General features: G+C 34.8%; 3 protein-coding genes across 4 annotated transcripts; 2 read left to right on the plus strand and 1 right to left on the minus strand.

Moving 5' to 3' along the window:
• The first annotated feature begins 1,123 nt into the window (after positions 1 to 1,123).
• On the plus strand, positions 1,124 to 2,718 carry LOC115765077. Its single transcript, XM_030708453.1, has 4 exons — positions 1,124 to 1,257; positions 1,624 to 1,779; positions 1,848 to 2,014; positions 2,070 to 2,718. The coding sequence occupies exons 1-4, from the start codon at positions 1,124 to 1,126 to the stop codon at positions 2,705 to 2,707; spliced, it is 1,095 nt and encodes a 364-aa protein (XP_030564313.1). The 3' UTR covers positions 2,708 to 2,718.
• A 1,599-nt stretch (positions 2,719 to 4,317) lies between these two features.
• On the minus strand, positions 4,318 to 5,831 carry LOC115765078. Its single transcript, XM_030708454.1, has 5 exons — positions 5,818 to 5,831; positions 5,609 to 5,744; positions 5,367 to 5,520; positions 5,105 to 5,294; positions 4,318 to 4,579 (listed from the first exon to the last, which is right to left on the minus strand). Exons 1-5 carry the CDS (start codon positions 5,829 to 5,831, stop codon positions 4,366 to 4,368), a joined length of 708 nt encoding a protein of 235 aa, XP_030564314.1. The 3' UTR covers positions 4,318 to 4,365.
• Positions 5,832 to 7,982: 2,151 nt separating this feature from the next.
• LOC115765012 (cylicin-2-like) lies at positions 7,983 to 9,729 on the plus strand. 2 transcript variants are annotated; one of them, XM_030708365.1, is made up of 4 exons: positions 7,983 to 8,098; positions 8,236 to 8,465; positions 8,551 to 9,526; positions 9,586 to 9,729. In XM_030708365.1, exons 1-4 carry the CDS (start codon positions 8,055 to 8,057, stop codon positions 9,656 to 9,658), a joined length of 1,323 nt encoding a protein of 440 aa, XP_030564225.1. In that variant the 5' UTR covers positions 7,983 to 8,054; the 3' UTR covers positions 9,659 to 9,729. The 2 variants fall into 2 exon arrangements, with proteins under 2 accessions (XP_030564225.1, XP_030564224.1); XM_030708364.1 differs by having other exon boundaries at positions 7,984 to 8,098; positions 8,521 to 9,526.
• The last annotated feature ends 4,065 nt before the right edge of the window (positions 9,730 to 13,794 follow it).

Raw genomic sequence — 13,794 nt, forward strand, 5'->3', positions numbered from 1 at the left:
TGCTTTGCCCGTATCTAAGAAGCACAAGGAAAATAGTTAAGATAATTTGAAAAACTAAATGTTTTTCATACAACTTTATTTTCGACCAGTTTTCAGAAGTAGGAAGATCGAACGTTTGTTTGTTTGCAGTCTTGGAGAGCGTATTATAGTTTTGTCAAGAATTGTTTAAGCCATGGGAGACATGTCCGACCCCGTTAATTATAACATATATAGCATTGATTAATTAATTGTCCTTTTCTATGCGAACCAGTCTTAATAATACCCTGAACCCATTGAATATGTGTAAAAAGGGTATTATGTATTTGTGCAAATGTATGTAACAGGCAAAAGGAAGCATCTCCGACGCCATGGAGTATATATATTTTTGATCAGTATCTACAGCCGAGTAGAGCCATGTCCGTCCGCCCATCTGTCCCTAAAATTTTAGCTTTAGTCTTCCTAGTACCCGCGCAGATCGAGTTTGTTTCCGATAATCGATAGCGTTTCTAAGCAATCGATAAATATCGATATCGAAATCCTGTTTTTTGAGCAAATTGGGTAAAAAATAAGAGCTAAGTCACCAAAAGTGATATGTTTATTTTAGAATAGTATATATGTATCAAGAATCTTTCATTTTATACCTATCGCCACCTCACCGCTACAACCTAGTAGCTAGCGCAAATTCAAAGAATTTTTGTAATACACACACTTTCATGCGCGATTGCTTCCAATTCTATCAACAGCATTGCAATTACGGTAGTATTGTTTTCTCAAAAATTAGTAGTTGGTGTGGTCATTGAGTAGAGGCGGTGGCAGGTTGTACGGTCTGTCGCAAGTTCGAACCCTGCCAAGGGAACTTTTTTTATTTTATTTTTTTTACTTCAAACGAGCGTGTAGCGGGAGCTGAACTTGGCGTTGGAATAAGAGGGTTCAGAGTATTTCCTAGTAGGGAGCTCCCGACTGGCACATCTTACTTGTTATGCTATTTTTTTATTGAATTTGTATGTATTTAGGTATACACCTCTAAAGTGAATTTAACACACGCTTTTATGCAGGTGGTATTTAAAACGGCGTATCCCATGGCAACGAAAATAGTGCAAATCCTAATTTAGAGTTGTTAAAAGGAAATAAACAAGTCAGTAATATGAGGAACGTTCAGCAACAAGAACAAACTATTACCAATAACAGTGCAACATCATCCGAAAATAGTGAGACACAAAGCGTGGAAGAGCTTCAAAAGGGTTTGCCACCAAACAATCAGAGTGCGGCTCTAATCAGGTACGTTTAGAATGTCAATTCATGATTTGAAATACTTCATTGTATTTAAAGCGTTTTATTTATAATTATATTACGCAATATTTTCTATTTGTGAGCCTTCAAACATTATAATGGTTCCATGCTTTATAAATACATATACAAGCAGCCATTAGCGGACCACGCTTTTACATTTCATAAATGACATTTCCAATCAATTTTTCCAGCCTTCCTTGAACCCCCCATTCCACTAGTGATATTTATTTTCAGGAATAACAATATTTGAAATCGATATATTTCTACCCCTTTTTTTTTGTTCTGGGAATTTCAAAGACGTTTATATGTGCATATATTTAAACTAAATTAGTAAATCTAACATTTTTTATTTAGAGCGAAAACGAGTTGGAAACGCATGAAGGAGCTAGCCGCAGAAAAAGAAAAGGAAAATGAAACTAAACGACCTCCTTGGCGAGCTGTTAGTGTTTCAACTCTCTCTAAGCCGGATAAAAATGCATTGCTCCGGGCTAAATTGCTTGATGCTTCCAGGTTTGTTCATAACACCTCAGAGCATGAAAACAATGTGCCTTCAAACTGTTGACTTTTACTGGATATAGACGTTTACGAGCTGGCAAGACCAATGTAGCGCTACAAACTGATTTCATTCCCACTAAAGTGATGAAAGAAGCTGTCACAGGTGTCCAGGATGATATGATTTTATTTAAAGATATTGGAATATTAACGGATGGCCAATACTCAATTAAAAAGGATAATAATCAACAATGTATAAGTACAAAATGGAAAATAATCCCTTTAAGACTAACACGTAATTCTTTCAGATGTATTAACCTATTCCATATCGCAAATGACCGACCGTGTCGACAAAACAGATGTCTCAACACAAACGCTTTTACCCAAAGCATATAATAAAAGCATTATCAACTCAAGTCTATTTGACTTTAAGCTTTACGGCAAGGATGACGCTTGTGACTTAAATAAAAAAAAAGAGTTTCAAATTAATAATACCCATAAGAAAAATACAGCGTTTAATCCAACTCTAGGCATACATGATATACACTTGAATCCTACTTTATTATCGTGGCAATTTGATGATGACGCTATTGAAATGGAGGTAAAAGAAAGTTTCATACCCTATACTATTGAGTCTTTTAAGCCGTGGCGCAGTTTTATGCCTATTCCGTTTTATATAAGGAGCAACAACTTGGTGGGCAGGCAGAAAGTCGACTGGGGTTTTCTGCTCCAGTCCATTGATGACTTAGTGCGAGAGTCAAATAATTTGCTAGATAGGTTGCAAACAATAATACATCATAAGAATTTGCAACGTAAGCATGTGCATAAAACAATGGATGAATTAAGAAAGTTCCAACCAACAAATTTCATATTTCCATCTGACTACTGGCTACCGATAATTGAGAAACAGGAAACACAGCTACAACTATTGCTGGACACAAAATAAAAACATAGTCTTAAACTTTAAATAAATATCCCAAACTATATTATTATATGATGATCTCAATAAAAACATTAAAAAATATTATAGTGGCTTCGTGTATATATATATAATACTTAGTAAGTAGCTAGAGTGAAGGTTTTTGTCTTATCATATGTCCCTGCAATACTTCATTATTGCTAAATATCGAGTTTAAGCTCAGGGGTTTTCAACTAGAAACATTAAATTTGGTACGTATGCTGTTGATCATTGAGTAATAAATGGATATCTGTTGATATAATTCAATAAAGACGCGCATGAATGTGTGTGTTTGCATATGTATATATAGAAATTCTTGCAATTTAGGCTATTTGCCCCGTTTGGCACGTGGGCAGCCAATATTTTTTTAATAAATTTTGTGTTTCTCAGCAGATCTTGAAGAATCACAATTGTATGAGTGCCCACAGATTCCGACCCCTAGCCTAACCGTCACCGAACCGAGTAGTGTTTCTTATATGTCCTCAGTCGGACGTTAGGCCACAAACATTCCGGAGCAAGTTCTGAAATGGGGTATTAGGTACGATGGCCGATCCGACCCCATTGGGTTCCTAGAGGACCTAGAGGAGCGGGTCATCACATATTGCCCTCGACCGCATACCTCGGGCGCTGAGTGAGATATTCTGCAACAGGGCCGTTCGTTGGTTTTTGAGTAGAGGGCTAAGGAATGTGCCATGGTCAATGTTTAGGTGTGGTTTCTTGGAGTTCCTTCTGCCACCGCGCTATTTTGAGAGGCTGGAAGATGAAATCCGATCAAAGAATACTTGATAGAACTGAGGGCTCTAATGCATCACAGCGGATACATGGGAATGCCGCCCCCGAATACAGGGCTTACGTGCGACGGAAAGATTTCTCCACCCTGTACCAGTTGACGGATGGCTGTGGAGTACGAGACGGTTTTGAGACAGAGAGTGGGATACTCGGGAAACAGTTCGAGTAGCGTAGCGAAGCGAATGGTGGAGGACAGTACAGCCCACGGGGGGATACCTCAACCCATTCCTGTCTACTCTCAAGTATATTTTATTCTACAGCTTTAACTAAGTCGCAGCGACTTCTACATTTGCAGTAAGATTGGTTATGAAAGACAAAAGGTAGTGAAAGAAATGTAATGTATGTATATATTTTTTTGCAGCCCATGTGTCAGCGACAGCTAGAGCAAAAATGTATGTATACGTGTACGCACAAGCATTCACGTGCGTCCTTATTGTAATCTATCAACAACATTGTAATTGCGATTGTATTGTTGTCTGTGCTGCTAGTTTAAATTAAATCTCATTAAGACTCAATTGTTGGTGTGCTGGTTGAAAAGAGGCGCTTGCAAATAGTGTGGTCTGTTACATAGTGTGGTCTGTTACAGCTGTATTTGGCGGGAACTCCCGACTATAGTCTATTACGTGTTTTTTATTCATTATATTGAACGTGTCGAGTGTATAGGCGTGCGCTCCCAATGCACAACATGAATGTTAGGCAAAATGCGCCCAACCGCCCAACAATTTACCGCATACTCATAGTAGTTTTAATTCAAACCTCAATTCTTTAATTTTTTATTTAAATATCTTTAATTTCCCCTTTCCAAGTCAAAATTGTATCTTTTACATAATATATAATTTATATTCCTCTAACAAATTTTATGCTTTTAGTTCGGTATCAATTTCTGTAGATTTTAACTTTGCAAGTTTTTGTTTCTTGGGTAGTAGTTTCATAAGAATGTTGGTGGCCGATTTACTATCTAATGGACACGATAGGTAAAGCTCTTCACATGCCTTTTCATTTGTTTCCTTTCCATGTTCCAATGCTTCTTTAATTGCAGTTCCGTCCAAAAGGTAGTCTACAAGCGAATTTCTATAAATAAAACAGAAATAGAAAATCAGCCAATGTGAATGGATATATTTCTAAAAGCACCATCTGATGTTACCCGGTTATGTCTAGGTGGAAATAAAAAATAAATAGCTCTTGAAAGGTAAAAAATTTGCCCAAAAACCCAGGATTTCGATAACGATTCCTATCGATTGCTTGAAACGGGACAAGTTATCGGATATCGGAAACGAACTCGTACTACTCATTTCAAGTCTTTAGCTCTAAGGCTCTGAGCTCCTTGCGTTCATAAATACGGGCTGGAGGACAGACAGACGGTTATGGCTACATCGACTCGGCCATTGATGCTGATCAAGAATATATGTACCTTTTGGGATCGGAATGATTCCTTCTGCCTGTTACATACATTTGTAGAAATATATTCTATCCCTTTGAGGGGTATACAAATTGCACTCACAATATTAAAAAAATCATTTTTTTTTATCAACGATTTTCACTAATTTAGTACGCAAACAAAAAACAAATACTTACATATAGCATATTTTAACTTACCTGGATAGCATGTGAATAAATTCATCCACTTGGTCGGATACTCCAGACTTTATATTCTTTTCCGTAGACCGCACATAGCCACAGACAGCGCGTTGCATGCAGCTTGTTGAGTCGATGTTATTTTGCCCAAGCACACTTTCAATTTTGCTTATCATACTGCCTAAGGAATCCAAGTCATTTTCATCCTCACCTACATACGTATGCATAGTGTTGTCAGTATTGTGAATGATTTACACGATTGAAATATACATTTTCTACTTACTACGTCCGTAGCCACCGTATCCACCATGAAATGCTGACAATATTTTCGGTATTAGAATTATTGCACCAATACCTACAAGGGTGCCCAGCACAACCCCACCTAGATCCAGTTTTATGGGATTATACGCAGAAAGTCCTGAGCTACTAGGGTATCCCTATATTTGAATGAAGTATGTTCACCATAAACAAATAAATATGAAATGTCACACATTTGTGTTAAAGGCTCCAATTTTAAAGACATACATTTAAGCTTCCATAACCAGTCGTGTAACCAAGCCGTTCCAGTCTATCTTTAGTTGACGCAGTTTCCGGCTCCTTCAGCCGAGTTTTGTTTTCATTCTCATATGTTCGACTCCAGTGCGTATTTTCTGTGTAAGTTCTGAAAATCAATATTCAAAAAAATCAATAATTAAATATGCCCTGTGTCGAGTTGCCATTACAAACATTCTTACTTCCTTCTTAACATATTTATATATACAGTTAAAAACATACACTCGCCGCTTTATGCGCTATGTAGGCAGCGGATGTACTTTTCGCCCAAGGCATGAATATGGCACTTCAATATGTTTAAAAAAAAAAATACAAAATGTGATTTTTTTTTATTTTTTTAAGGGTTGGGCTAGGTATCCAAAAAGTTAAATCTTCTCATTCTTTGTATACTACTTATATAAGTATCTGGTTTCGGTAATTTCGAATTATGTTTAAAAAAATCTCAAAATGGTTTACCGATTGATATAACATCATGAAAATTATGGAAATATCGAAAAAGAGATTAACACATAGTAAAATTGTTATTTATAATTTCAAGATTGTAGTTTTTGAGACCGGCCTCCATTTGCACAAAATGATTTGGCATACCAGCGTCATAGAGTATATAGCGTAGATAAATTTTTATTCACAGCTCGAAGTAAATTTTTAAGGGGTAACAGTTTTGAAATCATAACCAAATAATCAGAAGACTCTTTTCATTTGATTTAATCAATAATAATTAATGTGACGACCTTTTACGAACTTAGAGGAAATTTCTGATCATTAAAAAGTTGGGTAATACAAGCGACATGTACATATATGTACTTGAGTATATATATTTAGCAAACTCACTTTGGTTTGCTTTCAAATTTTGGAATCCCTTCTGCAATGGTTAGGAAAAACAATATGCAACTAAGGTGCAGAACGGTTAACTTTTTAGTATCCATTCCGAAATTGATTGTGAGGTTTTCTTTGTGTGTGGTTTTCCGCCCGTAAGTGTGGCCTCAGCTCTGCGACTTTAAATTTCAAACTAATAATTTTTAATATGTCTTCGCTTATATTTATATGCGCGCTCTTGCTGAGTATATGAATATGTTTAGTGAGTTACTTAACGATTCCAGCAATTTGTAAAAAATATAAATTGTAAGCCTAGTGCTGACTATTATTCGGTTTATGCATGTGTGCATACACACATGCATATATATAAATCATGGCTATTAGGTATAGACTCGTATGGTTGCAAGCAGGTTGTCGCACATAAAAAGGAAATCATTGTAGCACAACGACAAGCTATTACATCTACACCAGCATACCTATAAACATACACACAACGTTAAATATGCCTGAACACATTCTCTTCATACACAAGCTATACTCAATTATTTCACAAAATACATGCAGAAAGGTTGTATGTCTGCAATAACTTAAAGCGACATTAAATTACACGATATTTAAGTGTGGGCTTGTGACTATAATGCGCAGCAACATCTTTGACAGTTGCTGGAATATGTGGAAGTCTTTGCACCTGCAACTCGCACAATCTTAGGATGCACTCGACCAAAAAATTTCTGGTATTAAGTCACTGACTGTTGCGCTACAGGGCTTCCTATTAAGTACTTATTTGTATATTTTTATTTTCATTCAATTACACAGATGGAGCTTCAGTCTTTGCAACATTGACAGCTTTATGTTGAAATATCCGATTCAAAGGTGTCTTGTCATCAACCTTTCATCCTGTGGATAACTGGCCACCTATGATAATAAATACCGAAGGTTAGGTTACTGGAAGTGCCATTTCCACTTGTTAACTTAACAAACAAAAATAATTGATTGTATTTCAAAGTTCTAGTTAATACTGTACACCTAATTGTAAAATTTAAATTACCTTTCTTCGATATTGATTTTTATCGATATCTTTGAAACCGAGCAAGTTGTCGATTATCGGAAACAAACTCGATCTGCGCAGGCACTAGGAGCACCTACAGATAAAATTTCAAGTCTCTAGCTCATATAAGTTCTGAGATCCTTGCATACGGATAGATGGACGGACGGACCGGCAGACGGACATGGCTAGATCAGCTCGACTATGGATGCTGATCAAGAATATATATAGTTTACGAGGAGATGCTTGTTCTGCCTGATACATACATTTGCACAACTACATTATACCCCTTTAACCTTATGAAAATAGCTTTGACGACAATCGGTTGAAATTTCGTAAAACATTTGACCTCCATTTCCCCTAAAATTGCTAGAAAGTTGAAAACTGTCAGTCAGAACAACAGTTATATATACATATGGAGTTTCATATGTACATATATATTACATATATTCAATTGTCTAGGCATTTTTTGTCAAACTTCACAAAAATTTGGCGAACAAAATTTAGTAACGAACATAATATTACAAAATTCGAATTTAAAATGAATATTTTAATAAAATGGGTTTTGACTTAGAGCGCATTTGTTGTAATCCACCATCTAGGTAAGTTTATCTAAGCGATTGATTTTTATACTCTTAACTCTTTGAAAATGGGTAAAAAGGCATAAAGTATTTGTAACTGGCAGAAGCAAGTATTTACGATCCCATATATTTTATCTTATTATTTATTTTGTATGCAGTTCATCTAGTACAGAAAATATTTTTTGCAACGAAAACTTCAACAAATGCAGTCCATGCTGTTGTCATTCCTGCTGTAGAAAATCCTTTTTGAATGACCATACCTATTCAATACTTAAGCGGGTTTGCCATAAGATAATCAAAAGTTACAATCGACAGCAATGCCGTGAGAAGTATACAATATTCGACGGAGGCAACAGCATAAATGGCCGATGGTCAGAGAGGCAAAAAGGTAAGTGCTGATTTAAAAAAAAATTAAATTATTTACAAAATATACAAATGAAAAGATCAATGTGACAAGAGCAAAATTAAATTAGATGAAAAGTCTTGTAAAGAGAGAGAGGTCGGAGAAAAATTTAAAAAGGGAAAAGATCGTGGCGAAAATGAAAAAGATGATTATTCAAAGTTGGGAAAAGGACGTGGAGATACTCGAGCCAAAAAAGATGCCGACGAAAGCGATCCTATGAAAAAATTAAAAAAAACAGGCAGTGGTGCAAAGGAGGACAAAACTGAAAAATTGGATTCTTTGAAAAAATCAAAGCGCGGTAAAAAAGATGCGGATGAAAACGATCTTGTAAAAAAATCAAAAGTTCCGGGCACAGGTGAAAGAGATGATAAAATTAACGATGATTCATTAAAATCGGAAAAACCAAGAGGACGCGAAAAGAAAATTGGTAGTGATTTAAAAAATGCAAGGCCATCGAATAGCATAGCCGACAAAGAAAATGGTAAAAAAGGCAAAGAAAAAGCAAACAAAAAAGAAAAGCAAACACCACTAAACGAAACTGACTTAAACGCAAAATCTGAAATAGAAAAAAAAGGCAAAAAGACAAATGACGAGAAAGGACAAGGGACAAAATATAAGCAAGCTCAACATTCCGAAATTGAGGAACCAAAATTTGATAAGAAATCTAAAAATCTTGATAAAAAAGAGAATACAAATATTGATGCGAAAAAAAAAAATAGAAAATCTAACAGAGACACCACTGGTGCACATGAAAGAGACAGTCGGGAGCCTGACAAGGACCAAAAATATAAATTGAATCGAAAGGGTGATATCCGTAGCTCAAGAAGAACGGGTCAAAATATAAGAAATCGGAAATCAGGTCGTACATTATCTAGAGGAAATAGCAGATCGAGGTTAGGGAAAGGTATCAAAGGATCGAAATTCATACAGGACAACAGGAGATCGAACATAAATGAATCTTACTCTCGGAGACCTAGTCGCGTTGATGAAGTTCGAACCTGTGATATCCTTCGTGTTCACTTGGAGAAACGCGACCTTTCAAGATGGTACTCACTCTTTATTCCGAAAATCGCAATTTTATTTTTACTAATTATCTTTCTTATAGCATTCCAAATGAATGCAAGGTTTGTCGAATGTGTATTCCTAATTGTATGCCGTGCCCACCAGTTATCTGTTGAACACAGGATGGCTGCTGTGATAGCATTCGGATGTATTCTACGGACTCACCTGGAAAAAACTCTTTATAATGGTATGCCTTTTTTTATTCCTTTTAACTTTTAATTCTTAGAACATTCTTATGTATCCTTTAGCAGGATATATAATTTTATTTTAAAGTGTGTATCTCACAAAGTGGACATCTCCAACTCTGTTAAATATACATATTTATAATGAGCTTCAACAACTAAGTTTGTTAAGCCATGTCTGTGTGCGCTTGTCTGTGTGCTTATCTGTATATAGTATAGTCCCCCAACTTCCGAAAACTAGAAATTATTAAAATTTTTGAAAATAAAACAAAATACCTAGCGACGAGGCATTTTAGCAGTTCAATACGTTAAGAGGTTTTAGGTTTATCATGTTGAATAAATATAAGATAATATAATATATTTTTATTAATTAATAGCTTAATGACTTACTCAACGCTTTGATTTCCAGAAAGAATTATAAAATATGCCAACGAGTAAACGAGTTTCAATAGCACTTTGGGCTGAATATGGTGTTTTGCATTTAATATTTTAAAATGTCTAAGCTTTTGAATATAAATAAAAAAATATTGTTTGGTTGTTGGAAATTAAGAAATCAGTTTATGATATGGTTGGGTGATTATTAAGCTTGGGCGTTGGAACTTCCGGAATCTCTGAGACTTTGTGATAAGCTTACGCTTGGCGCTCGGACTTGGTGTGAAGGTTGCGGTGTGGGTGTGAGTCTTGGTTTGATTGGTTGGTGGGGACGAGTGAATTGTATGGCTGGATTGGCGATTAATTACATAAAAAACTAATAATAATGTTATCATTTTTAAAAGAGTATATAATGTGTACAAAAAAGCACTAACAACAAAATAACAAGAAAAAAAATATATATATATAAAACAATATTGAGCATAATAAATAAGTCCGATATGGTCGATGTTCTTGTTGGTTTAATAATGTATTTTTCTTGGATATCTTAGTAGGTGGCCCGATCTTATTGCTAAGCTTCAAAATCCTTCCATTATCAGTTTGCAGTTCGGAGAGTTTGCGGAGTTCGCTGATTGTCACGAAAAATGCTCTTGCTAGCGTTTCTTAAATTTTGAGTTTTAGCTAAGCTTTCTTTGAAAGTGTCTACTCTAATTAAAGGATATCGATAGCCGTTATTACTTGATTTCTAACAAATCATTTTAACAAAATTAGCTAGCCATAAACATCAGCGCTTGCTTATGTTCCACGTTAATAAATATCACTTTTATTATATGTGTTACAGATTCAATAATAATAATAAGAATAAGTTTCTCATGAACAACGCTCAATAATGTATTGAGCTTTGTTTTATTTATCTTTTCATTTTAAACAGTATAAGTTGTTATTTTTTTATTTTATTTGTTCAAAATGACACGTTTTAATACAAAGAAGTCTCTTAGTTTTAAAGCTTTCGTCTAGAAATTTGCATTGGCCAGTCATTATGTATTGCAGGCAGGACATGTCAGATCGGACCGCGGGAGTTGGATGAAAAAGCTTTTTTTAAAATTTTCAGCACAATTTTATGCCGGGATGTAAACATGCACCTAGCTTGAGATGCATTTGACACTGATAGAAAATTCAGGGTATCCCCTAGTCGTACATTCCCGCCTAGAGTAATCTTTGTTTTTTTCTGTCATCTTCCTCTCCCAAAAAGAACGGAATGTCTGAAAAAGAATGACGACTTAATAACATCGAATGTTCTAGATTTCTGTCGTGAGTGTGCATACAAAATTCTCTTTGCTTCGTTTGTCGCTATTCGCTCTCTGTAATTGTGCTTTTGATCTTGAGATTTCAAGGCAAAAGCATCTTCGTTGAGAATTAATTGTAATTTTAACTATTTACTTTTAGTTTAATTTAATTTTGTGCTGCGCTCTAAGCAAATGAAAGTTATTGTGCAGTGGAAGTGAGGTAGCACCATATTTTGAATGGCACTTGACCACTAGAACAAAATTTCAAAATAAAATAAACTTAGGTGTAGGTCACGTTTTTGATTTATTCAAACATCAACATTTTAATGGTTGTTAACGTCCATGGGGCTCACGGAATGAATTGCAATGATGTACATATTTCCATATACAAGCCTACTACTACTTTCGACCGATCATTCCTATGGCAGCCATACTGAGACTAGTTTGCCTCTACGCGCTCAAAATTACAATACCCTCTATAAAGCAAACCATCGATTATAGCGATAATGCAGTTTGGGTAGGGTAAGGTTGAAATATGGCATCTAAACAAAATTTAAACAAATAAAAATAGTTGTTTATATATTTTTTATATAATAATTTATATATGACAAGCTCGTTTTGTATATGGTATAGGAGAATATGTGTTGCAAGTATCTAGCTTTTGTTGTTTTTAGATTAACGTGTTATATACAAGGGATATATAGATTTAATTGATTATTTAGAAATCAGGCGCAATAACATATTAATATATACATATACGTTTTCTTCAGCTATATAAATACATTTGCACAAAACTATTATATTTTTTTAATGAATACGTTACATCTATGCAACTAAATTGTTTTTAAAGATCTAGTTAAAGTAAGAATTCAAAACTTTTCGCAAACGGGCGGTAAACTGTTGACATTAACTGTTTTTTTTTTCTACCGTTAATTTGAAAATCAATTTTAGTGAGATCCAAGGTCGGAAAATGTGTGAAATAGTGTAATATAAAGCTCTTTTAAGTTTTATAATATATTTTCAATGACTTTTTAAAATTATTCAGAGGTGCTTCACACTAAAAATACGAAAAATTCACTAGTTGGATGCTGTGATAGGAGTATTAGATAAGACTGCAAAATAAAAAATCTTTAATTTACAAAAGGTTGAAGGAAAAAAATGTATCTGAAAAATCCTTGGCATCGGCAAGGCCGCGGAATATCTGCTAATTATACAGACATAAAGCTTTAAATATATAAACATTGTTTATTCTTATTTTTTTTATTTATTTCTGGACACTGATTAAGGTTAATGTCATGAATTTGTCGTTTTTCGCCTTGTTTTTATTTATATATTTGTATATGTGTGTGTGTGTGTGTGTAAATGGATATAATAAGTATATATATACGTAATATACAATATATACATTATGGATATAAATATAATTATGCATCTTATTACCTTGACTAAATCTATATTTGGGTCTAAAAGTATTTAAAAAAAATAGATGCTCGAATAGCAAATACCCTATAGCAATACCTTATTCGATTACGTAGTAAATGTTTCAATAAACGCGCTCAAACAGCAATAGCTGCTAACCGAATAATTTTTTTCAACATTTCTGGTGCACAACTAAGAGATACCCTGAACGGAGCGCCGAAGTGCCTTTACACACATTCACCCGTCCTCGTTACATACATATTTAAATAGACACATACCAAGAAGCGCCTCTAACTGCGTACTTAATGCAGTGGCCGTGGTTCTTCTTTCCTTAGCTCCAAACTGTGGGAAATACATTCCTTATAAAGTATGATGTTGACGTGCGATTCTTAAAAAATTGTCAAGGCAAAAATTTTGTGTCCGAAGCCCAAGCCCAAAATTCAATATTTGGGGTAAAGGAAATTGTATTCAGAACATCTGTGTATATTATATGGGATCCTATATTGCAAACCTGGTGCATCTAACTCTTTTATTTGTCAGGGTATGCCCTTAAGACAATGTCTTTTGATATTTATGGATATCTAAAGAATATAAATATAAAGATGGACAATGATCGATGGGCCTTATATTCTTTTATAAGCTTTATGGGGCTTTGTTCTGCAGAAGTGTGAAAACAACTTTAATACCATTCATACCCATTTTCTACGGGTTTATTTTAAATACGCTAGAGTGCTCTAGTTGGGAGTGCCTGACTAGGAGATACCCTAAGCCCGCACAGAGCTACCTTTACAAAACAATCTAGATACTTCTATAGAAAATCACATGCATTGCAGATCCCGTTTTATTTAGGGTATCTTCTAATCGGGCACTCCCGTCCAGCCTACTGTTGTTAAATGTAAACTGTTTATTGAGCATAAATCATGAGTAAAGCAAAGTATCTTGCTGCATATCTTTTTATATTTTTTTTTATCAAAATGCTTTGATATGCTTTCT

Source organism: Drosophila novamexicana, unplaced genomic scaffold, assembly GCF_003285875.2.
Source record: "Drosophila novamexicana strain 15010-1031.04,08,12 unplaced genomic scaffold, DnovRS2.1 tig00000877-arrow-arrow-pilon, whole genome shotgun sequence".
NCBI classification, from domain to species: Eukaryota; Metazoa; Arthropoda; class Insecta; order Diptera; family Drosophilidae; genus Drosophila; species Drosophila novamexicana.